Genomic DNA, 24,395 nt, shown 5'->3' with positions numbered 1-24,395 from the left:
GGAGAATAAGCGAGGCACGACCGTCCCGACGACTCGAAGGTTGAGTAGCTTGAGAAGATTGACAAAATTCAGAAAAAGGGCAACCGTAGCAGGTTGCTGAGACACGAGAACTCTCAACGCGGGCTGGTTATGCCCCAAGTGGAAACTCTGTGCGCCGGGCGCCCCCAGGGAGATGGACGTGCGTTCGTGATCGATCCAGTGAGGTGGGTTCTCTCACGACCCAGACATCCAATGAATAATGACTGGTGACTGGTGACTGGTGACAACGGCAGTCCAGCACGAGATCAGAAGCATTCAGGCTCCCGACATTTGCATTGTCGGTCACAGTCCGCACTGCTCCATCGGCAGAATCAGGGGGGAACGGAAGTTCTGCTCTGGTCCTTGCTGCCTGTTCCTATCCCAGTCCATGGAGGTTTGCTTTTGGTGGTCTCTGTGGACTGGACCCTGGAAGATCGAGGTTGTAGCCAGTCGCAAGGGCCGTGAACAGCCACCAAAGTGTTTTTGCTCAACATCCCGTGATTTGGGGGGTTTAACCTTATATTTAGTATGCATCTTCAACCCTCCGGCTTTGGGGAACGATCTGCGTAGACATTACTGAACTATGCATTCACGATATCCGAGATCTCACCGAGGAAGACATTATTTCCTGATCGTAAAAGGCCAATCAATGACTACCATCACAGCCCGGCTCCAGCTTGGTATCAGATGGGGAGCACGGACATTGATGTGGGTCCAAGATCCATGATATCAACCGCATACACTTCATAATATACTCCTGTGTATTTCACTCTAACATTGTAGGCCATAATAGATATAAGAACGATCAGAGTAACCTCATCATAGCATTTGATTGTCAGTACAGATCAGTATGATGACGCTTCTCCTCAACAAGTCACAAAAAATGTTTGTCTTCATGGGCAGCGACCAAACCCCAACACGCAACTTCATCAGCCTTTCCAGCAAAATTCATCAACCCTTTGCACCCTTTCTGAGACTATTACTTCCCCCAATGCAGATAATCTCCCCAAACGGTACGGTTTCTTCGAAACTTCCGGTCTTTAGCTCTCTATCGATACATTTTAAGCTAACTCGAAGCAACTTTTGCAACGAATATGCGTTTTGCTCCCATGAAATCGCCTGTAACTGCCCAAATATTCCAAGAGCACCCCGCAAATCCTACATATTTTTAATCAGTAGGCCAAGACGCTTTGGATGATATCCATCAAGTATCTAAGACTCATCCTTTGGGGGCGACATGGTGAGTTCACCTCAGAAGGCTTCATGGATTTCCCGATTGGGTTAGCGAGTGAGACCAGACCATCTTTTGTATCTCTCTTCTTCTCGTTTGCTTCTTCTTTCTTCTCTCTCCTCCCCACCTCCATTTGCCTTTGGAGTCCCTTACCTTACACCAGGTTTGGCAGCAGGTAGTGGTTATGCCTTTGGCTCTGCGTGTTTTAAGCACCCATCGGCTTTATTCTTATTCACATTCGAAGCCCTTACCTTACACCAGGTACAGGCAACAGGACTGATTCATGCCTTTGGCTCTGCGTGTTTTAAGCATCCATCGGCACTGGGGACGTTGAGTGGAGAAGGAGGTGCAGGTGCAGGGTTGGTGGACGATCTAGGGGGAGCTTGGACTGTACGACTTCGACTTTGACGACTTTGAGGAATTGGACTAGGGGCTGAGGATTGGATTGGAGGATTTGGATCGGACGACGACTCGAACGACTACCGAACGCAGCGCCGCTGAAACAACAAATACTACCGGGCACCCAAGGACTTTGTGGGCATCGAGGGATCCAATGATTTATTTGGCTTGTGGGCGAACTTACCCTATGATGAAAAGGCCATGTGTGTCGGCTGAAAGCATGACTAGCAGAGGCCCTGAGGGTTAACCACTCCGTCTTATTTGCTTCCATCGGTTGGTGTGCACCGCATGTATTTACATTTTGTCAAGTCAAGATAGGACCTAGAAGCTAAGATTAAATAGACCTAGAGATATAGAAGCAATGACAAAGTGTTGCCATTGGCTTTTTCCACGCGCGTGGAAGTGTTCTGTCAAACCTCTAGTATCATGGAACCTTTTCTTCAATCAAGTTTTGTCCTTGCAGTTATCGAAACAATTCCCATCTTTCAGAGCCTCTCTACTTATGGGTCAAATAAATCCGTCTGCTTACTGATACCATGTATGATCACGAGGGTGACCAAGTTAGGTCTGCTTACTGCACTGGGCATGTATGGTTCTGGCCCCCACGTGGTGCGTCAACATCAGCCACCATGGTACCAAATTAAGCTTAAATTCTTAAATTGAGAATACTGGTTATCCTGATTTAGTCACAGTACCCTCCATCTGCCAAGCGTGCATTCACCGATCCCACGAGACCAAAACATGCAAGTACTCACTGACACAATTCGGATCGGCTCCATTGCGAGCAAGTACTGGCTCCGTAAAGAGCACACTTTGGAATCACGAGGGCGAGGTACGCATTCCTTGATGCCGCGATTCATTCATCCACTCAGTTTTGCTACGCGTGGTCCTAACTACTACCTATCTCAGATTCCAGAAACCTCGCATGGTATTAACGAAACATTCATTGGGAATATATACATTCAGGTCAACATTCACATGCCCCTCCATTTAGACGTGCTATAGTGGGATATGAGCAAGACCAGAGAATGGTATCGCCTGATTCATGCTTTCTTTCAAGCCATGCACAGAAACGACAACCCGAGGACGAGGTAGAGCCTCGACAGAGCCAGGATATGACAACGGCCTGTAGACGCAAGCGGAAAATGGTAATTTGGGAATGGAAGAGAGTCCTTAAATTGTTCATATCTCGGCACCACGGTCTAATCGAGTGAGCACCTCTGGAGGAACTGTAGGAATATACTTGCGTGCGCGCTCGCGGTTGGTTCCGCCCAGTCCGGCGCCGTAGCTGATGAGCATGTCTGTGCTTGTGGGTAGGGAGAAAGGGAGGAAGAAAGTGGGATCGAGGAACACATTGTCTCTGCCGGGGCGCTCGTCGCTATGATATGGGCCGGACATGCTATTAGGTCTTGATGGTACAGCGACTGAGCCCGGGGATGCCGCCCCGGGATCGGGAGTTCCAGGGGCTTGTGATGTAACGTCTTCCTTGGGCTTTTCCTTCGTGGGCGTCTTCGGGCTGGTTTCGATAGTTGAAGGGGCGATAGGGCCGGCATCGGCCCTCGCCTTCTCTTCCTGGATTCTGAATTGTTCCCGATACATAAGTTCGGGATCACGCTGTAGGTCCAGAAGGAACCTCATCGCTTGCTTTGTCAGGCCCTTTTCGCCAACTTCAGGTCTGTAGGACTTGACAGCATGCAAGAGCTGGATCGGGGTGAGCTGTTGGAGCTGCAGGAGAGTCGTCACAAGAGACTCGTGGTCCTCGCCAAGTGAGGAGAAACATTGCAGCCATTGAAGAAGCTGGATGACCGGAGCCAGGTGTCGGCGGGCAGCATCCACCGTGGTCTCTCCGGTGGTTGTCAACGATCCATTCTCATAATGTTCCGGTTGACGATTGTTGGTGCGGGCCCAATCCTCCAAGGTGGAAACATTCATGCGAATCTGCATTGCCTTCGTCCGCGCCAAGTATCGTCTCGTGCTCATGATGCGGTTGAAAATCTCCGCACTAAGCCAGTACAAAAGTTGGGAAATGATTTGTGTTGTGATCACAGAATGGACATCGTAGAGGTCAAGGACGAAGAGAGTCGACGAGAGGAGCGAGGTAATATTGCGAGGCGAGATTTGCGCACGCCGGCGAGGGAGGGAGGCCGGAATCGCTTCTCTGCGGGCTCGGGGGCCTCCGACTTCTTCTTTCGGAACAGCTTCCACTCGTTTTGGAATGCAATATCTTCCAGTCCAGGGATGGTTTCATGGTCCAGCATTGCCGCATCTAGGACTTTGTTCATTCGTCGCTCGGCATCGCGAATTATGAGCACGAAGATCTCATTGATAAGCTCCGCCAAGTGGAGCTGGAACTGTACGGTGGCTTCCACCAGCCCAGCATCCTTTTTGAGATAATGAAGCAATAAAGTCGCATTGGACAGCCAGAACGCTTGCATGGTCATATCCCATTGGTAACGCTCCACCACGTCGTTGATCTTGTCCGTGGCAGAATGAAGGAGAATTGTGAGAAGCTCAGGGCTGGCATGATAGTGTGCATAACGCGCACTGAGGAAGAGGAGATTGGCTGGAACAGGTTTTTGGGACGGAGATCGCTGTGGAGTCATGTTGGTGATAATCATATCCAGAATACGCTCCAATTCGTGATCTTGGAACACAAACATCTGATCGTTGAGACATCTGTCCCAGACGAATTCTTGTTGTTCCTCGTCCAGATCTTCATCATCCGATGGCTAAGCCGTTCTCGAGTTAAGATTGTCACATATAAGGAAGCGGCAATGGTACTAACCTCGAATTTCTCGTCCAGACCAAGACTTGACAGATCCACTTCCAGGTTAATTGCGCTTTCTTCCATCATCATACGACGCTTCATCTCGTTTTCCGCGAGCTCCTCCTCGAATCGACCATGTGCGAGTCCGGCATCATAGAAATCATGCTCAACACCAGCGGCTCCAAAGGTATATCCGTTCTCATGTAAATACTCCGAGATCTCACTGCCCGGCTGCGCAAAGTCGAACGCCGTACCACCTGAGGATGACTTTATATCCGGCGAGGCGCCATGGTCCAGAAGAATCTTTGCAATCGTCTTGTGTCTGTTGGTCATGGCCCACATCAGCGCGCTCCACTGATTACGATCCTGCTGGTCAACAAAAGCACCAGCGTCGAGAAGTGCGGAAACAACGTCTTGATGGCCCTGTATATTCATTCGTTAGCATAGCCCCCTTTGTGCGAGAGCTTTATGCACCCAATGGCAGAAAGAGACTCATCCCTATTCCAGGGCACAAGGAACAAGGCAGGGGTCACCCACAAAACAACTAGCGTAGATCAAGGGTACTGTGCCCTCCTCATCCGGCATATTCACATCAACATAGCTCTTCGCCGGCCCATCCACCAGCTTCCGCACGCGCTCGACATCACCGTTGCTGGCGGCCATGTTGAGACTCTTCTGCAAGATATCCCGCTTCTCCGCAACTGTCAATTTCTCGTCTGCCGCGATATTTTCCTCGTCGGTGCCGAGGGAGTCCACTTCGCGATGCGCAGCCTGTGCCGCAAGCATCTCCATCAGTCGGGCATCGCTATCTTCCAGGTCACGAGCTCGTAGGTCGGTCTCAGAATCGTGCATGTGGTCGTCGAGCGCGAGACTAAAACTCAGCGGTTTCGCGGCGACTGGGGTCGTGAGGAATTGTGATTGTCCTAGCAATTCGTATCGTGATTTAGCCTCTGTCATATAGTAATTCGGACTGGTATGCCACCAGTCTAGGTAGGACCGAGAGGCCCGCAAGACGGCTGCAAAAATGAGCGTTTGGGATCTGGGGAAATTGGCGCTTACCCTGCCACGCATCGTACATCTCGGTCTCGTGGAATACTGGCACCGACCGGCGATCGTCCAGCGACTTAGGTAGGTCATCGGGGAGTTCTTGCGGATGCTCTGAGGACGCGGGGCTGTAGGTAGGGTCTCGATCAGCCTCCTCTGAAGCCCCGCGCCGCGGCTCGGTCGTGTCCATCGTGGCGGGCCTGCAATAGCTGAGACCGAAGGCGGGACATCAAAGGTTGGATGATGACGAGTCTTGAAGGTGTGAAACGGCGAGATGGGGGAGACCTCCACGGTCGGAGATGGGTGGTTCGGACGGGGAGGGTGATGGGGTCGGCGCTGGAAAAGGTGGTCGGGTCCGTAGATCACTCACGGCTCAGTCAGTGACGCCCGCGTTTTTATGACGCACATTAAGAGCCCACTTAACATAAAACCGCAACTCGACAGTGTTAGTGGAATTTGATAACGAGGAAAGGCTATGGGTTATTGCAGGATGATCTACTGGGTACTTGAGACAATATGAAACAATAAACTCGCTCAATTCAATCGATACGTTGCAATGCACGCAACCGGGGTATTCGGATATGCCGTGGTGTATGTAACGAGGTAGAAAGCAAACCAACAACAGTAACTACCATTCAGCCGTGATATTTCCAAATTCCCAAAATCGTATGCAGATGCTCGCTTCAAACGCAAACAGGATAACCAAGTCCGTAAATCCCAAAAAAATTGAACAAATGCAAATATGGATACAGAATATATGGCAGGGAGTCCAAACCCTCTGGAACAAAAGGGGGTATGAAGGGTCCAATCATCAAAAAGGAAGAAAACAAAAACAAAAAGACGTAAATCTCATGAAAGGGATACCATATATATAGGCTTATTCAAGCCTCTTGCTCCGGAGTTGAATCTCTTCCTCGGAGAGAGATGCAATCCACAAGCAGCGTTCGATAATTCCTTGAGCGGGCTCGAAGCGGTATTTTGTGCTAGCGTCGATGAGGCGAAGAAGGCTCTTGACAATTCGGGCAGCTGTGCGATACCGTTCAAAATTGACTAGTAATCCTCCGCCATAGCTGTTGATCTGAGCGGGCTTTTGTGCGTTATAGGTCAGGTCGTGTACGTAGAGACCTATTGTTCGAAGGTTAGATTCCCAAATTAGAGTAAAAGTGACAGCGATGATAAAAGATCAGACTTACCAATGAACGGAATACAGCCTTCCTGCAGATTGGCTGTCTCCATTTCGACACGAAGATCATGGAAGTTGCGCACAGGCTGAATCAAACATTCCATATCCTTGAACAGCCGCTTGTCTTCCAGTGGAACGAGCTGCCAAGTGTTCTGTAGCCGAGTACAGTCCGACGAAGACAAAGCAATGGCGATCTGGAGCATTGTCGCATAATTGCAGATGCGGCGTGCATGAGCAGCAGTATGAATGTATTTGATAATGGTGCGAGCCCGCTCGTGGATGTCCTGGGTCAGGACGATTTCGGACACGACCCACTTCACCATCAGATTAAAGCGACCAACGACCAGGTCAATTCCTTTGCGCTGCTCCGCAGAAAGAAACTGAACCCAACTGATGATAGCCGGAGAAGCACTGCTCCACTTCATTTCGACCAAATCTCGCCAATCGACCTCACTCAAAGCAGCCATTTCGACCAAAGTTAACTGCTGAGCAAGCAGTTGAGACTCACAAGCGAGGATGAAAGGAACGTGGTCGGGCCCAACCTCGTTGAGGGTGAGTTGGACGGGACGGTTCTTCTCCGAATTGGAAAGGACATCTGTCGAGAATTGGGGGACATTCCTAGATCTGAGGTTGGTTGTGTCTACCTCCCGATGCCGTGGAGACGTTTCTGGCGTGAGAGGCTGGGGCTGGAACAGCACCTTGTCCAATGGCGAAACAGAAGAACCGAATGATCCCGGATGTTGGATAGTCATCGGAGGCGAGGGAGGGTGTGCGAGAGGATGTGGCGGGATATCAACAGTCGAAGCGGTAAGGCTACGAGTATCCATAGACAACCGGCCATCCATGACCTCGCGGGAATCAATCATATCAACAGACAAGTCCGAGGACAATGCAGATCGGCGCTTGGGAGTATTCTGACCGGCTGACCCTGAAGCGTGTTCAGGAACAGTGGATCCACGGGGGATGCGCTGTATGCTCTCAGTCTTTTGAATAATCTGAATCGACGGATGCGACGATGCTAGTTCCGAAGTATCCCGACTAGAAATGAGACTGAGGGGAGCACCATGAGCATCGGCGCCGTGAAGTCGACTCGTGGGCGGCCGCTTCATTGACTCGTCCGTCAGTCCTCGCTCGAGCAGTGGAATAGAGTTGTAAGACTCTTCAGACTCCGCCACAGAGTCGGAGTAGGGTCGGGGAGGTGCAAGTCTCCCACCAACGGTAGAGTACGCCGATCTATCCGTCTGTCGGCGCCGAACAAGAACTTCCCAGCCAGGCTTACCATGCCTTTCAGTACCACTATGAGAACTTTCGTCGTGTCCGCCGGTTTCTTGAACAGTGCCCGGTCCTTTCCACTTGCCCTCGAGCTTGAGCAAGGTCGATTCAATGCCACCGTCATCGTCATCAGGAATCTGCGCAAATTGAGCGATGGCTGCTTCGAAAGAGCGCCGCAAATTGCGGGCTGAACCTCCTTGGATCAAGGAGAATCGAGGGTTTGGGGGGATCAGAGCTGATGGCGGGCGTTCGAGAGTATAATTGGCCGTGGAGGATGTCTCGGCCAAGGAGCCATCATAGGAACCAGTAGACACAAAGGATTCGCGACCAGAGTCAGGCTCAAGCTCATCCACAAAATGCATCTGACGCAAGTTGCCGCCAGGACGGCGGCGAAGTGAAGGACCCATCGGCCTATCCGCAAATTCGTGCGTGGCAATGGAGCCAGCGTTGGACTTGCTAGCATCGCTATTCATCGACAGGCGATGCTTAGAAATTCCGCTCTGGAAGGAAGCATATTTCCGAAGGCGAAGAGAGAGCGATATTCGCTTAGTGGGCGTAGCTTGGCGATCGGTTGAGAAGGATCGCCGCTGTGGGAGAGGGCCAGTGGGGTTGAAAGGGGCAAGCACGGGGTCGTGGGCTTCTGGCGCATCGCGGTTATAATATACTGGGAGCAAATACTCTCCCTCTCCTGGCGCTGATGTCTGTGACTGGACATGTGACATGGCTGACATCACCTTGCTGTCCGAATTGGAACAGACATGGTTATCAATACTGGCAGGCTCGGGATCCTGCACAGCTCCGGACATGGTGGGAAATTCAAATCCAGTGTCATCTACAATAACGATGGATCCACTACCTGTAGTCAATCCACTCTTGATCTTTGAGCCGTCAGCCTTGGGGGTCTCCAAAGACGACAGGTGAGGAGGCTCAGTAGAAGCATCGGGTAGAGCATTTTCGAAGCCAGGGGCAGCGGCTAGCTGCTGAGTCGTCTCTCTTTGGACCTCATTTGTACCCATAAGCTGGCGGTATTGTTTCAAAGATTCATCGCAGAGCACGTCAATCCGAGCTGGTCGCTTAGGAACGGCAGCCATCTTCCTTTCGCGATAAAACTCAGACCCCAAAGCAATATGATTAGGCATGGCGGATGTCTTCCCCCGCGAGGGGAGCGAGATAGCATCGGAAGCATTTGCAATCCGAGCAGAGACACTTTGGCCGCCGTTTCTGGTATGAAGAGCTCGCTTGATCGATCCAATGATAGTTCTCACGCCAGAATTAGATGGCCCTGCTTTAGCCCCTCCATCTGGAATGCTTCGTCGATCCGGATTGGACGAGGTTGAAGGTGGAGCCAAAGGAGGTGAATCCGGTGCCATCATGGTCATGTACGACTCTGCCGGAGGATATAAAGCCCCGCGAATGAAGCTGACGGGGTCCAGAATCTCTTGTGGTGCTAACCCGGCCGAACTGGGTTCGACGCCAAACATGGGCATGCGATCATCTCGCACAGAATCAGAAAAGCTGCCACTTCTCTTATGTGTATGGCTATGAAAGGGGTACCGTGACAGCTTTGGTGACGATGGAGGTGGTTCGTGAGGAGACGTGCTTTTCGTAAGGCCCAAAGGTACAGGATGCGGTGCCTTGCCTTTTGAATAAGGCATGGACAAGCGCCTCAGGGACTTGGGGGGCAACGAGCAGGAAAGTGCTACCACGCTCTGCTCACTCTTATTCGAGAAAGGTATGCTTTGTGCAGTGGCAGCAGAATCATTTCGGTCATGTTGTACGGAGACAGGCAGGCTATCACGCGACGTGCTATCCGCGTGGGCAACCGCACCCGCTGGAGAGACATCCTGTCCAGGCGCATCAACATGAGGCATGTCAATCTGAATGCTTCCGGGGGCGATGGGAGTGTCGGGATCATTATAAGCACGGGAGAATTCCGTTGCTGTCCAATAAACGGAGCACTTGCCATTCCAACACCGCTTCAAGTCAATGAGAATCTTTAGATCACTCATGCCGCCGGTCTCTCGTGATTTCACATTGGTATACAGCATGTTAATAGTGTCACAGAAGTGGATTCGGAGATCATAATTCGCAACGAAGTCGTCAACAAAATAATTCAAGATCCAATGGCGAAGAGCTGCAAAAGTACGGATACGGATAATGCGTCCATCCTCCTGAAGTCGGTTGATCGCCCATTGCAGGCGTGCAAGAAGTAGGGCAAGTAGGTGGCCTGGAGAAAGATATGAGCGGAACGTGAGGAAGAAGTCCGACACGAGCTCGTAGTCCATGAATGACTCGGAAGAGATCTGTGCAACGATGCGGGCGGGCGTAGCTGCACTTATATCTTTGGTGCCGGGAATATACCGCACGACCGATTCACCATCCATATCCGAAACTAAGGCTTCATAGATAGAGGGTTCCACGGGTCCTTTCAACTCATGGACCACCGAGTTCCTCGGGATGGGGGAAGCTCGGCTGAGATCTATAGCCCCAGTCCCTGAAAATAAAGAGACTGCAAAAGAGGGCCTGTTTCGAGAAAATGAATCTCTGCTGTACGCGCTTTGGAGATGCGATGGCAAGGGATCTGCCATGCCACCTAACAGAGTCGAATTCCGAAAATTGTCGGACATTGAGGTCCAAGTGTAGACGGAACTATGCAGGATTGCACTACCTTCAGTGTTGAAACGTGGGGAGCCGAGCCGGTAATGGGGGATGGGGACTTCGAGAGCTGAGGTGCCAGTTTTCTCGCCCGCTGACTTGGGTCGATCTTCAGACCGGTCGATCACAATGCGCAACTCTCCACGGTTTCCCACACCCGATACTGACTGTTGCTCCGAAATTGTAGAAAATGAGTTGGCTCGTTGACGATGGTAGAGGATCGATTCAGGCCGCAGTGCTTCGGAAAAGACGGACTCATTATCATCGCCGGGGTTTCCGCGTGGACGAAGTTCAGACAGCTGCGAACTCGACCACCGTGACGGGTCATCTCGAACTGGTGTGTGTTTTTGCGGCTGAAGACGGTCGTTCGTCACTTGATCGATAGAGGAGAATGGAACTATTGAAGGGGCTTTCTGCGGTGGATTTGCAATCGGCCTGGCCAATGGAAAGGGATATTGTTAGCTCTACAGTCGACGGTGTGCGACACAAAGCCCCCCGGGCGCCGAGATTATCGATTGCGATCGTACCTGAGAAAGATCTTGCCATTTTGGCCGACACTTCCAACCGTAAAATGACCTGCTTTCCGTGTCGCTGGACGGGCTTCCAGCGGGGACCGGTGTATCTGCGTCTTGGATCGTTGTAATGGGGCATTTCGTAACATTTCATGGCTATCTTTAGCACGTATCCCAGTCGTCATGCCAGTCCTTTCTCGTGTAGCCTTCAATTCCAGGTTCCTCTTAATGAGGTTCCCACTCTGTGCCACCGTGTTAGCGCGGCGGAGAGAAGAGGTCGCATTGTTGGAAAGTCCTCCATGACGGGGTCGGTTCACGGCCGGCAGCTCGTCGATGCGAATTTGGGACCCCGCCGACTTATCTCTGGAATGGGTCGGTGAATCGATGGCCGAAGGGAGGGGCTCCATTGCGGGCGATTCGCGAGAGCTACCACACAACAGCTCTGCGGCGAACCGCTCCGTCGCGCGTCGTCGCGAAAGGTCCAGAAAGTACCCCCGGAGCCTTGTTTTCGTAGCTTGATAGGCTCGAGAAATTAAGAACGCATCAGCAGCCCAGGTCGGGATCGGAGATGACGCTTGCACGACATGACCTGGGGGGGGAGGGGGAGTCCTTTGAGTGTCAAGATCAAGAGAAAGGGAGTGAGCGACAGCTCTGTTTTTGCTCGAGGGCCAAAGTGGAGTTGGGGAAGTCGACCCGGCGCGGCGGAACTGGGTGAACCGTCAACCGTGAACGCTGGGGATTTGGTAAAAACCCCGTTCTTGCCACGGCCCCTGACAATCTCCTTGACTGAGTCAACCTTGGCCGGGGGGAATTACGACCCATCTACGGGAAGACTTGATCAACCTTGGTTGACTTTTTGTGCCTGGTCAGACTAGATGATGACGTCTCAAGAGGTCAACAACAGCATCCTGCTAACGTCTACCAGCTGTCCCGGTTATACAAAGAGACTCCTTCTCTCCTCCACACTGCCCACCATCATCCACTGATCCAGATATGACGAGCTGAAAAAAGCCCACCAAGGGAACTCGACCGCGCGCTGGAATGGCACCACAGTCCAGTTGATAGGTCATCGCCCCGGTTCACCAGCCTCTCCTATTTGCCCCGGTGAAGCGAACCTCGATGGGCCCCCATTGGACGGACTCCATTAGGCTGCGAGGGCGCCTGCTGGTTGGCCGCTGGTACCGCCGTTATGCCATCTCCACTTAGTCGGGTCAGGGTGACGCGACTCTAGATCCCGCCGAGAGCAGATAGATGGAGCTCAGTTCCCTGATCTCCTGGATCTGTCTGCAGCCCTTCTTGGACCTGTCGTCCACGGTCTCGTAAATGCGATGATGCTTGCAGTGAGCTCTCATGCAGGGAGTCCAGCGACTCGAGAGATGCTGGCATGGCACCCGCACCTGTCCCGAAACCCTGGCAAGTGCTGATCGGTGTGACGGGTGTCGCTCGATTATTGAGCCCGGTTCCACCAGCCGTCATAATGCCAAGCCGAGAGAGGGCTTGTCTCTCTAATTAAGCCCTCGTCAGGTGGTTGGGAATTCAACCCGCAATTTCAAGTGCAACGCCTTTCGCATGATGATTCCCTTTCCTCCGGGATCGTCGGTTTTGTAACTCACCTCCTCACACAGCTCTCGAATCATTGCCAATTTATCATTGCCAATTACAGATCATATTATTGACTCCGAACCGGACAAGCTCAGGACCGAGAAAAGAAAGGAGTCCTCCCGAACTCTCATCGGACTGATGGGTCCAATCTGAACGAGCTGATCTCCTTCTTGCGAAGCTTCCTGCCCCTCATGATCTGCGAACTTCGCTTGGGACACGGGATCTTTGCGAGGCTAACTCAAAAAGAGCAATCGCAGGGATCGCCCGCGGGAGGGGAAGCTGCACGATAAGCTTGCGGAGACGAGGCTTTGGATCAATCTTATGTACAGTTGATGCCTCGCATCGGTGAGAAACGGACGGAAAGGATCGATGATTATGATATAGCTATGGACGTCTACAACTTTGATCTCCCAAAGAGAAGAGGGTCAAATCACCCGAGGACCGTATGCATACAAAATCATTGATTCGCAACGACGAAGACACCCCAGACAAAATTCCCCCGAAAATCAGAGCACAGCCCCATCGTAATAGTAGAACCCAGTAATTACCTACCAAAGCTTGCAGACGGGCTTCTTCTCGGGGCAGCTGAATGCATCCTTGAACTCTCGAGAGTTCGCCATGGTTTCCTGCCACCGTTACATTAGCCCTCTTATTCTTCAACAATTTCGAAAGATCGGTGAAGGGTCCAAACTCACAATGATCCGCGCCGATTTTGGCGCATGCGGGTCGTTATAAATCGCCTGCTCGGCAGCCTCCCTGGTGGTCTTGCCACACCACCAGTTTCCATACGAGATGAAGAACAGCTGCTCTTTGCTGAAGGCCTCCAATCCTGGCAAGTGTAGATTGGGAGACTTGTCATCATGCTTCTTCCATGCATGGAATGAGGCTTTAAGGCCACCCGCGTCGGCGATGTTCTCGCCCAGGGTCAACCGGCCGTTGACATGAAGAACCTTATCGCCAGGCCCTTCCACAGTGAATGCCGAATATTGGTCCACGAAACACTGGGCTCGCTCCTCAAAGGCCTTGACGGTGTCGTCATCCCACCAATTCGTGTAGTTTCCAGTCTCGTCGTAGTGCCGACCGGTGGAATCGAATGCTGCTGTTGATTAGTGATGCCAAACCAGGGAAGCTCATTAGGTTTTTGAACTTGATAAAACAGTACGTACCATGCGAGAGTTCATGGCCACTGACGGCACCAAAGGCACCGTAGGCCAGGTACAACGGGGCAGCAGGGCCGTAGAATGCCGGCGGCTGCATGATACCTGCAGGGAAAACAATTTCGTTCCCTGGAGGATTGTAGTAGGCGTTTACAGTGGGCGCAGTCATATCCCACTCATCTCGGTTGGTCGGCTTCCCCAGTTTAGACCACTCGTTCTGAAGATCAAACTTGGCCACAGCAAGTTCGTTCTCAAAGAACTTGTCGTTGGACACATCCAGATAATGGTAGTACTTATTCACATCGTGCGCATCCATCACGTTGGGACTATTGGTTGGGAAGCCAATCTTTTGCACAATGTTCTCCACTTTCTTGATACCCAGCTTCCGCACGTCGGGTGACATCCAAGGAGTCTGAGTCAGAGTGAAAACGAATCGCTCCTTGATATCAGACACGATTTGGTCGCCCAGTTTCTTGGACTCTTCTGAGAATGAGTCAAGAATGTAGAACCGACTCAAGCTCCATCCAAGACCTTCGTCCAGACGTCTGAGGCACTTGCGCCATCTCTCTTCGGTCGCTTGCGGATCCTTGCCTTGAAGCTTGTTGTTGAATTGACGGAGAGGTGTAATCGTCTCATCTTCAATGATGCTGGAGTAGGCCTGGACAACCTTCCACTGCAAGAAGAACGACACCGTCTCACGGGAAGCATCATTCAGAATCTTGGACAGGGCCTTCATATAGGATGGAGATCCCACAATCAGGCGGTCGCTCTTGTAATCATGTGGCGCAAGCTCCGCAATGACATCTGTGAAGGAGATCTCAGGAACCAAGGATTCGGTTTCCTTGATACTGAGCGGGTTATAGTACTTGGTAACGTCCTCCTGAGTCGCGGTATCCGGAGTCACATCCGCGAGCTTTGTCTCGAAGGCAACTATATTCTCGGCGATCTTGTCATTCCCTCCGAATCCTCCGAGAACTTTTTTCAAGACCTGAGTGTAGTCGGCCACTGTTTTGCTATTGTTATAGTACTCTCGTGCAGGGAGTCCAATCTCTCGAGGTGGGAACGCAAAGATCACCACATTATCAGGGTCCCGATCATCAGGCTAAATTCATCAGCCCATGTTGCATTTGGACCAACCCTGGTTAAGATGAGTGACAAGACTTACGGAAACATTGGAGGAGACCAAAGCCTCGACACCTGACTTCATGAGAAACAAGAGCGCTTTGGTCAGATGATCATTGGTTCCAGTGACAAGCCCACTCTGCGCAGGGTAGATATTTTGTAGCTCCGCTAGAAGATCTGCTAGAGGCTTGGTGCCACGCTTTCGAATCGCGGACTCGTCCAAGCAAGCATCATATCCAGCCTTGAGCTTCTTGAAATTGTCTGCATCAATCTTATCCGGGGCCTCTGGGCGCTCGAGTATATGGCGCAGACGGGTCTGAGAGTTCTCTGCCATAATGGTTCCAGCGAAGATCGAGCCCTGGTCAGCTCGCATGTCATGGCGCTCCCGCCATCCACCGCAAACAAATTGGTCAAAGTTAGTGCAAGGATCAATTTTTTCATGGTTAGGATCCAGGTTGTAGAGTATTTCTGAGGCAGCGTGAATGCATTCTGGTGTCTGGCAGATGGCTGGGGGGGACTGCGAGTGAGGTGACGATGGCTCGGTGGGTTCAGCTGGTATACCTGATGAGGACCATTGAGTCAGATACCATTCTGAGAGCCAGTTTAGTATGGGGAAATACCATAGAGCCCTCGTAAAAGGGTCCAAAGAAGGAGACCCATGCAGCTAATCGTCACGACTCTCTTGGCCGTGCGGAGACGAGCTCTTTGTTTACAGCAGCGCTGAGGCGTGGGCGTGCTTTGCACAAAGACATTGTTCTCGAATCCATCATCATCATCGCTCAGAAGCCCTTGTTCTGGTTCAATCTCCACATTGCTGAGATATATCGCCCCCTCTTTAATGTCGTCGCTGGATTGTAGTTAGTTATCGACTCCTTGTCGGACGTTAAGTAGTGATGAGGGGGACGAACCCGTAAAACGGTTGAGCCATTTTTATAAACGGATATCTGGCCCCCAGCCAGGGCACAAAGCTTGGTGAATCGAGAACGTAATCACTGGTTGTTGACTGATCAAGAGGCTATGAGTACTCTGGTGCTTTCTCCGCACGGTGCTGCTTGAGGGGATGGATGTCGTCACCCCCTTGGATGAGTCAGCCAGCCGCAACATTGCCCGTTTGGGAAGGCACCGCGCGATGCTGTTACACAACAGCCATAGAGCTCGCGAGATGCAGATAAGTTGAAATTAGACATCATTATCTACTTGTAAAACGGTAGATTTGTACTTATTTATCTGGAAACTTCCAATTGGGGGATTGCTGGGTTCCGAGGCACATCTGGGTGATGCGGCCTATCTGGGGGTTCCATGACAGTCATAACCAACTGCAGGAGACAAAGATTTTCTAGGACAGTGTGAGAAACATAACTTGGTGTCGGTGGGTTTTTGTGTTTTGATAACAGTGGGTCTTCCGATTCACGCGTTTTCTGACCTACATCTCCATCGGTAGGCGGAGGCCAATTCTCTCGCCTGCGTTGAAGATATATTGTTTTGGCTGGCTGATTTGACCTAACGTTTCGAGTCCCATGTCTCGCAATTGATAGTGATATTACTAGTGGTAGCCCGCTTCTTTTCCACAACCTCTTAGATATATTCATACCTTCTGAGAAAGAGAAGATAGGCCATCAAGTTAATCTTATATCTCCAGTTCCGGACGAACGCACTTGCATATGACGGGACTATAAGACACATATCAATTACATCTTATCATTTCCGACGCTTCAGTCTCTGGAGTACCTTGCCACCTTCACCACTCTCTTAAAAGAATGCAGCGACATGTCTATCCATGTTAGATATACTTCTCGTAGTCCATCAATCCAACTAGCTAAGAATACCAAGCACAGCTGGAGACCACGGGTGGTTATGATCTCAACTTTTAGGGCCAAAATACCCACCTGAGGTGATCACATGCCCGCAGGGTCAAAGCTGAACTGTCGAGATTCCAATGAAGCAGAAGATGGAAATGATGCCGGATGGAATGGTAGTGATGAGAATCCGCCAGTTTTGCCATCCTCCGGCCCTGTAGCAATGACTCCTATATGGAACAAAATAGAAAGCGAAAGCCTCGAAACAGACACAGCCACATGCTCAAGCGGCGCCAGTGAGCACTTGTCTCCAATATATCACGATCAGTCGTACAGCAGAACTTGACGAAATCGCGAATACATGTAAACAGATGCTTGGCTGGGTTTAATAGACGCAGGTCATTTTGTATACCCTTCCTAGTCTGTTGCGGTAAGCACTTCACAACATATTTACTAAGCACTCATCATTCTCGCTGGATGACACGCAATTGATGCACACCAAGGACAAGACTGGGCTGGGGAGGCAATTAGATGGGTACGAATGCAGGATCGAGACTCCGGGAAGAAACCAAGCCAATAGCCTCTTCAGGCAATAGTAAAGAGTGAGTACATGTTACAGTATACGAGGTTGGAGGGGATACATGAACAATAATGCTGTATCAAAATGACCCTCGTTGCGTATTTATCACGGCGAGTACTCGCTTGATTTCCAGTGGCTTGACAGGGATCTTAAGTTCAACGACAAAAGGACGTTACGCCATGTTTCTGTGCATAGACGCACCACGTACTGTACTTCGGATAATCCTCACAGGGGTCAATAGGATAGATGTATGTACGCGATTATCCATAGCACGAGCATAGGGAAAAGCCAGTTTATGGGTCTAATCTCTTCAAAACATCATAATGCGTGAGGAGTCAAGAATTCCAGCACCAGGAACTGCCTCTTTTTTAGCACACAAGGTACGTTCTAAACCCCAAGAGCACCAGCGACTCGGGAGGCTTCCATCCCTGACTATTATATCTAAAGATAGAATGAAAGGCCACGAGTCGTGGTTAGACTCTCAGTCTCAATAATAATAATTACCACCCGAGAACGACAATCTCCCACCAAAATTGACAGCTTGGAAGGATAGGAGTTCCAAGTTGGGCGTCAACCACCGGAGCAAATCCCGAAGACCCGGCGGCCAAGGCACATTGCCCCAGGGATTCGACTTGCTGTCAAATACTGATCGACGATGTTTAATTTGCTAGGTTCCACTGGACAACGGTTCTGGGATGTTTGTCCATTTGATTGTCTCTCCAACGGCGATGTATAACTTTGTCCCTCGAAGAGCCAGGAGATACTATCATGTAAATATGATAATTGCGATATGCCAAAGGCCTGGACTCCCCATTTCGGCCTCTGCCCAAGCTACTGCAACAATGAAGAGCGTCAAACTGAGCCTCCAGCCTTCCACCGAGGGAAATTGTTTTTAACTTTAGAGTCTGCAGAAGTTTAATAAATTTGTTTGTGCATCTTTTAACGGATTTGGAGGGGACGGGAGGGCCGAAATCAACAATCCGTTGAATGGAAATTACCCATGTGGTGGGAATTATGCTTTTTTGGTCCTCTGTGCCCAGTGCGCCCATTTGGTGGATCTATCTCCTGGTCCATATCTAATGTACGGATAAACAGGTTTGGCAGCGAATGAGGTGCGCCGCTCTCGTTTTTGCAGAAGTTTGTTAGGAGCTTAAACCAGTTTGTCGACGGGCGCTAGAGATGAATTAAGGAGGACTTGTCAGTTCAGGGAACGGAACCTGCAGAGAAGTGTAAAGGGAATCAATATCTAGTGAACGTTTCGTAGAGGACCTCCCTTTCTCGAGTTGTATTTCGCGCTCATTGTTTCTATCTTTTCGCATGGTCCTTGCTTTCGGACAAATGGCACTTTTTTAAAACATGCGGAGCTCGCAAATCACGAATCTGATCTGTGCTCATGAGAGTTTGTATTCCAATGTTGCCAATGGCAGGTAAGCGAATTGAGGGCATACCCCCAGCCTGATAGTTGGAGGTCATGTACTTGAGTGCTTGACTTTCTACACATCCGCTGTCATATGTGGTTAGCTACTGAAATAAGAATCTGGACTCTGGCGAGTGGAGCAACACATGGGAACTCCATTTTCAAGAAATGTGTCCAGTCGGAGAGCCTTGACTCGCCCTCAGATCGGGACGTTGGCCAGTCGATCTAGCGCATGGCTTCCATGATAGGGGAATCTATTTTGACACCCCTGGATGAACGGAGCACGTACGGCGCGCAAAAAATTGACCCCTGCGTTAGTTTCACCACGGCGTGCATAGCGGACGGACCGCAAATCATGAAACCGGAAATGCTGAACCGAGGGGGAACCAGTCCTCTTCGGTGCATGCTCTCGATGGGTCGCATCTGTGGAGGACCGTAACGAGCGGACGGACCGGACCATATGATCAACAACCATCGGTAGTCATTTGGTTAGGGAGCCCTGTGTGGGGTTTGTAAGATGAACAGACACTGAAGACCCGGGCGTGCCGTCTGTGTGATCAAGAAGGTCAGAGAAGGGGACACTGTAATTAGTGCTACAGCACACGTGAACTGCGTCTCTGATTTGAGTCCTAGTCAAGACTTGCTCGTGCCTGGAGCATATGGAGGAGGACAGCAGTAGTCAGAGATCCCAAGCTCTGTTCTATGGAAGCACGGGCTGAAAAGACCCAGGGGACGGTTTTGGTTTTCCATGTGGAGTTTGACTGCCCGTGACAAACTCCACCATGGTATTGTTATTGCCGAACCTCTGTTTTTATCCACGTTGACGGGCTAATTTTCCAGACTGTTTGTGACATGTCCGTCACTAAGCGAAAGGATGCTCTGCTCACGCAAAACGGCTGCCCTGATTGGTAGCAGCGGGAGATTGACAGATCTTTCTACCACGAGATAGCCCACGAGGAGGTAGCCCACTCGGTGGAAAGCAGAACAAATTATGTAGTGGCTACAACGAGGTTGCAGCCAGAACGTGGGCCTCGGTCCTGTAGAAAAATGTACCTGGCGTCCTGAAAAAGGATGCGGGGCGATTAGGTCCTCCGGTTCGGCTTGGGAGGCGTCAACAAACTCAATGGAGCCAGACGATGGCCTATGGAGGAAGGAAGACATGGACCGGTAGATGCCGGAGCAAATTCCTCTTGTGGAGCACTAGTTGGAGTAGTAGTAAGGAGCTCCGAGCCAGACGTAGCGATCAGGAGTGCACGGGTGCCATCAGTAGTAATTGGCTACGTGAAGGGTCATCTTCGTCGGGGCTAGGATTCCGCCAACGTTTCAGAACTTCCCTTGCCTTAACTAACGGAAGTTAGTAGTTGTACCGTCGTCTCCCGTACAGTATCCCGCCAGTGCGGTTTCAGCAAGTTTGTGCCGATCGCTAGCCTCGCATGCAGACCGTATGGAGGCTTGGCGTGAAGTCGAAGAACCATCGAAAACCACGAGCGGCGCCACAATTATCCACCTTGACCCGTCCCTGGAGGCACCGCGGCTGATCGGGGCTTCATTCACCGAACAGGATGGAGATAGTGGAACCTCACATGGGATGCTGGTTCCAAGGAATGTGGTCGCAGGATTCTGTGACCTCTGGACGAAAAGGCAAAAACCAAATGCAAGGGAGAAAAAGTTATGCAAAAGAAGAATCCTCGAGGTTCGAAATCCACACAGTGCGTCTGATTGGTGGCGGAGGGCTCGAGGGGGAGTGTGTCAATAGTCTGCCACGCCAGAGCGATAGATCGGTCGAATCTTCAACAGGTGGCAAGCTTGTGCCGAAGAGAAATTTCTGCGAGGATAGATATTTTTCTTCAGGATGCCGACAGTGGTCTATGAAGGCAAAGGGTCAATTAAACTAGACAAGTGATCGATCGAGCCGACCCCAAGGAAACATGAAACCCGGAGACGCCTGACAGGCGCCAGGCACGCCTGTCGTTTGAGGGTTTAATATGATCCAAGCGAAGCATTAAGAAGTATACGGCGACGGATTTCATAACTAGACAATCTGTAAGAGTATACGGAGTACGGAGTATTGTATCTACTGTAACTACGTCCAGGTTTGATAGGAAGAAAGTTCCGTGATAATAATCCTAATCCTAGTCCTACTCTGCCCTGTAATTCTGATAATTTCCATGGCTAGCTAATGCACAAAGTACGGAGTAACTCTCCGTACTCATGCAGGAATCCCGATAGTCCAGTAATCTGCGTATCTGATCATGGTCTCATGGTATTATTGGAGCAAATCAGACAGGGGGAATGGCTCCATTCCCCTGGTGGATCAGCCTAGTGCCCTTTCTGATCCTCTCTACTGGTTCTGCCTCTGTACAGACTGTACGGAGTACTCCGTACAAATGGCACAATCCTGCACGGGAAACGGAGACGGAGACGGAGACGGTGTACTGTACGACGGAGCATCTACACAAAACCGAGTTCAACTTCTGAAAGCACCCTCTAGTAGTACGATATCGTGGAGGCTCGAGATCCTGGATGATGAACTGTAAGCATTCGCCTAATAGGAAGAATGAAACCCCAAAAGACAAAAAGGACCAAAAAGCCAAAAATAATAATAATAATAATAATAATAATAATAATAATAATAATCATCACGGCGACATGGAACCTTCCTCAGTTATTATTATTACGAGCGGGTCTATATTCCGTACTGAGTATTATTGTACATCAAATACGCATTCCTCGACCTCCGCCGCGCTTGGAGACGATAAACGATCGAGTCACTACTCCGTACTCTGCACGGTCTGGCCGTCTGCGTTCCTCTTCCAAGTGGGCTTCTCGTGGGACGGCAGAGATGTGCTACATTTGCTGAATATTATGCGCTACCTGCCTTCTCCTCCCCCCTTCCCCTTCTTCCCCCTCCCCCTCTCCTCCCCTCCCTATCGGGTTCACGATTCTCCTTCGTGACATCCGTCGGCCCCTGGACGACCTGATCCTCCCTTGCCTTCGTGGTGTTCGGCAGCTGTTTGGAGCGTGTTCGGTTCTGGAAATCTTGGCATCCATTGGACCGAAGTCAGCTATAGATCTTCGCCTCGAAGCTCAAACTTTGGAACACTCCCGCCCATCGTCCTCACTACGCGAATTCAGCACTATTTCGCCCCCCTCAACCACGCAATTCCGCGTCCCTCCCGTTGCCTCCAACCTGTCTTGCGAATCGACGTTGCACCTACCACGTTACGGACTCGGTGCTTGGTCTCGGAGGATAACCTAGTCCGATTGGAAACCCGGTGGCGCAGAATCCCTTCACGGAACGTGGCAGGGCCTGCGTGTGGGGAACGGGCCGACCAGAGCTTGCACTGGTAGGCCATTGGATACGCTTGATCTTATTTGTCGCGTGGTTCGTTTGATAGGTGGACAGATCGGTCTTCGATATCAGGTATGCATATCGTCTGTTCAAGGGGGTTCGAGGCGTCGAAAGACACCTCGCACCGGCCTCGTACTCTTGAGTTGGTCGAGTCTCGGTGTCTCAGCATCTCGTCCGGTGTGGTGCCAGGCCATCGCATCCCTGATTCAGATCTGACCGGCACACCGTTGACGCGCCGATTTTCGAGTTCGCTGCGAGTTCCTCGATCCATCGCTAACGACCAGCATTTTAGAGAATTTGGATTTCGTCTGTGTTGTCCCTCAACCCTGAATCATGGGCTGTATCAATTCCAAACCCGCCGAGGCGGACAAGGAAGCCATATCGCGCAATGCTCGTATCGACCGAAGCCTCAAAAATGACAAGAAGACATTGGACCGGACGATCAAGATCTTGCTGCTGGGTGCGTGATAATACTCCCTTTCGAGTCTGAGGCGCTCTGGACGCGCTAACCGCTCGGCAGGTGCGGGAGAGTCTGGCAAGTCAACCATCATCAAGCAAATGCGAATTATTCATAGCGGAGGTTTCCCCGAGGAAGAGCGCCACCAAACACGAGCGGTTATCTACTCGAACATTGTTATTGCCTTCAAAGTTTTGTTGGATATCATGAATTCAGAAGGCATAGACTTCGAGAATGAAACCACAAAGGTACGCTTGCACTTTCATGTGCGGAAATTCTCGATGATGGCCTAACCAATTCACCCATTCAGAAATCGGCGGAATTGTTAGAAGGTATAGAGCCGGACGTAGGGTCCGATGAAGCCTTCTCCGACCTAACGGTCCGCGATGCGATGAGGGAAATGTGGAAGGATGCGGGCGTTCAAAAAGCCGTTGCTCGAGGACACGAATTCGCACTTCATGATAACATGTATTAGTAAGTCAGACACTCACCACATACCGACTCGAGTTCCATGCTGATGTGTGTTTTTGCGCAGCTTTTACGAGTCCCTGGATCGCATTTTCACACCCAACTGGCTTCCGGATAATCAGGATATGCTTCAGGCTCGACTTCGGACAACGGGTATCACCGAAACACTATTCGAACTGGGTCAGATGAACTTCCGTATGATGGACGTTGGAGGTCAGCGGTCAGAACGGAAGAAGTGGATTCACTGCTTCGAAGGGGTACAGTGTTTGTTATTCATGGTTGCTTTGTCTGGGTATGACCAGTGCCTGGTCGAAGACCAGAACGCCGTAAGTGCGCCTTGAGTATTTGTTGTTGTCAAGCTGGCGCAACTAGTTGCTCATTTCTTTCCACACAGAACCAAATGCACGAAGCTATGATGTTGTTCGAGTCGCTCGTCAACGGCGAGTGGTTCAAGCGCAAGCCCATCATTCTGTTCCTGAACAAGATGGATCTATTCAAGGGCAAACTCCAAATTTCCAGCATTTCGAAACACTTCCCAGACTACACCGGTTCCAACACCGACTTTGATGCTGCTGTACGATACTTTTCCGACCGATTCCGTGGTATAAACCGCATTCCCGATCGCGAGATCTACATCCACCGAACCAACGCCACCGACACTACCCTGCTGAAGGCCACCATGGATTCAGTACAGGACATGATTATCCAGAAGAACCTGCATACCTTAATACTATAAGGCAGCGATATTTTCAAAAAGTACCGGTGGCCTTTGTTATGAACGTCATTGTTGCCACGAAGTTGATTTCCGTTTCTTGTCGAGCCCTCTAGCCCTACCTTTTTCCTGTGTTGCATACCTCGGCGGCTTCATTTTCTTCTGTCATCTGCAACCTGATATACTTTCCCTCTTGTGTTGTACTCTTTCTTCTCTTTTCTTCTCACTTTTCTCTTTACTCCATACCTCCTTTTTCTATTCTTATCTTTTACGAGGCGTCTTATAGAGGAGTCGTCGGCTCTCTGCCGCAATCCTTGGTTCGGTTACGTTGCATCCAAAGCCCGGTCGAGCTCGCTACCCAACGCTACGCTTCGGTCTCAGCGACGGTGTCTTTTGCCGTCTGGCTGTTTCAATCTTTCTCTCTGTCCTTTCATTCCATTTCGATCTCTTTTTCTGTTGATCATGCAGGATGATACCACTTGGTTTGTCCCTGCAGTTGTGTTGGACTGACGACTGTGCCTCTGTATTATCATAATTTCCTTGATTCAATATTATCACCTCGAATTAAGTCATATCAACACCCTTTTCCATCATGCGACTCCCGTATTTTCAATCTCCCAATTCAAGCAAGTGTATAGAGTTAGAAAGTGA

At 50.6% G+C, this 24,395-nt stretch overlaps 5 protein-coding genes across 5 annotated transcripts; 1 reads left to right on the top strand and 4 right to left on the bottom strand.

Moving 5' to 3' along the window:
* Positions 1-2,830: 2,830 nt before the first annotated feature.
* Positions 2,831-5,649, bottom strand: N7458_010744 (uncharacterized protein; the record flags this gene model as incomplete). Its single annotated transcript, XM_056914126.1, has 5 exons — positions 2,831-3,650; positions 3,704-4,377; positions 4,434-4,838; positions 4,953-5,431; positions 5,475-5,649. The coding sequence occupies 5 exons, from the start codon at positions 5,647-5,649 to the stop codon at positions 2,831-2,833; spliced, it is 2,553 nt and encodes an 850-aa protein (XP_056762975.1).
* Positions 5,650-6,336: 687 nt separating this feature from the next.
* On the bottom strand, positions 6,337-11,488 carry N7458_010743 (mitotic regulator LTE1; the record flags this gene model as incomplete). The annotated part of the gene is made up of 3 exons (XM_056914125.1): positions 6,337-6,584; positions 6,653-11,004; positions 11,097-11,488. 3 exons carry the CDS (start codon positions 11,486-11,488, stop codon positions 6,337-6,339), a joined length of 4,992 nt encoding a protein of 1,663 aa, XP_056762974.1.
* Positions 11,489-12,308: 820 nt separating this feature from the next.
* On the bottom strand, positions 12,309-12,557 carry N7458_010742 (uncharacterized protein; the record flags this gene model as incomplete). The annotated part of the gene is made up of 1 exon (XM_056914124.1): positions 12,309-12,557. One exon carries the CDS (start codon positions 12,555-12,557, stop codon positions 12,309-12,311), a length of 249 nt encoding a protein of 82 aa, XP_056762973.1.
* Positions 12,558-13,231: 674 nt separating this feature from the next.
* On the bottom strand, positions 13,232-15,890 carry N7458_010741 (M13 family metallopeptidase; the record flags this gene model as incomplete). The annotated part of the gene is made up of 6 exons (XM_056914123.1): positions 13,232-13,309; positions 13,379-13,779; positions 13,850-14,942; positions 15,006-15,523; positions 15,583-15,809; positions 15,871-15,890. 6 exons carry the CDS (start codon positions 15,888-15,890, stop codon positions 13,232-13,234), a joined length of 2,337 nt encoding a protein of 778 aa, XP_056762972.1.
* A 6,550-nt stretch (positions 15,891-22,440) lies between these two features.
* N7458_010740 (guanine nucleotide-binding protein subunit alpha) lies at positions 22,441-23,768 on the top strand (the record flags this gene model as incomplete). The annotated part of the gene is made up of 5 exons (XM_056914122.1): positions 22,441-22,567; positions 22,628-22,812; positions 22,875-23,038; positions 23,100-23,358; positions 23,427-23,768. 5 exons carry the CDS (start codon positions 22,441-22,443, stop codon positions 23,766-23,768), a joined length of 1,077 nt encoding a protein of 358 aa, XP_056762971.1.
* Positions 23,769-24,395: the final 627 nt, after the last annotated feature.

Source organism: Penicillium daleae, assembly GCF_028827525.1.
Source record: "Penicillium daleae strain IBT 16125 chromosome Unknown utg000008l_segment0_segment0, whole genome shotgun sequence".
NCBI lineage: Eukaryota > Fungi > Ascomycota > Eurotiomycetes > Eurotiales > Aspergillaceae > Penicillium > Penicillium daleae.
The sequence above is the reverse complement of the archived record's forward strand: the minus strand, read 5'-3'. Positions and strand labels throughout refer to the sequence as shown.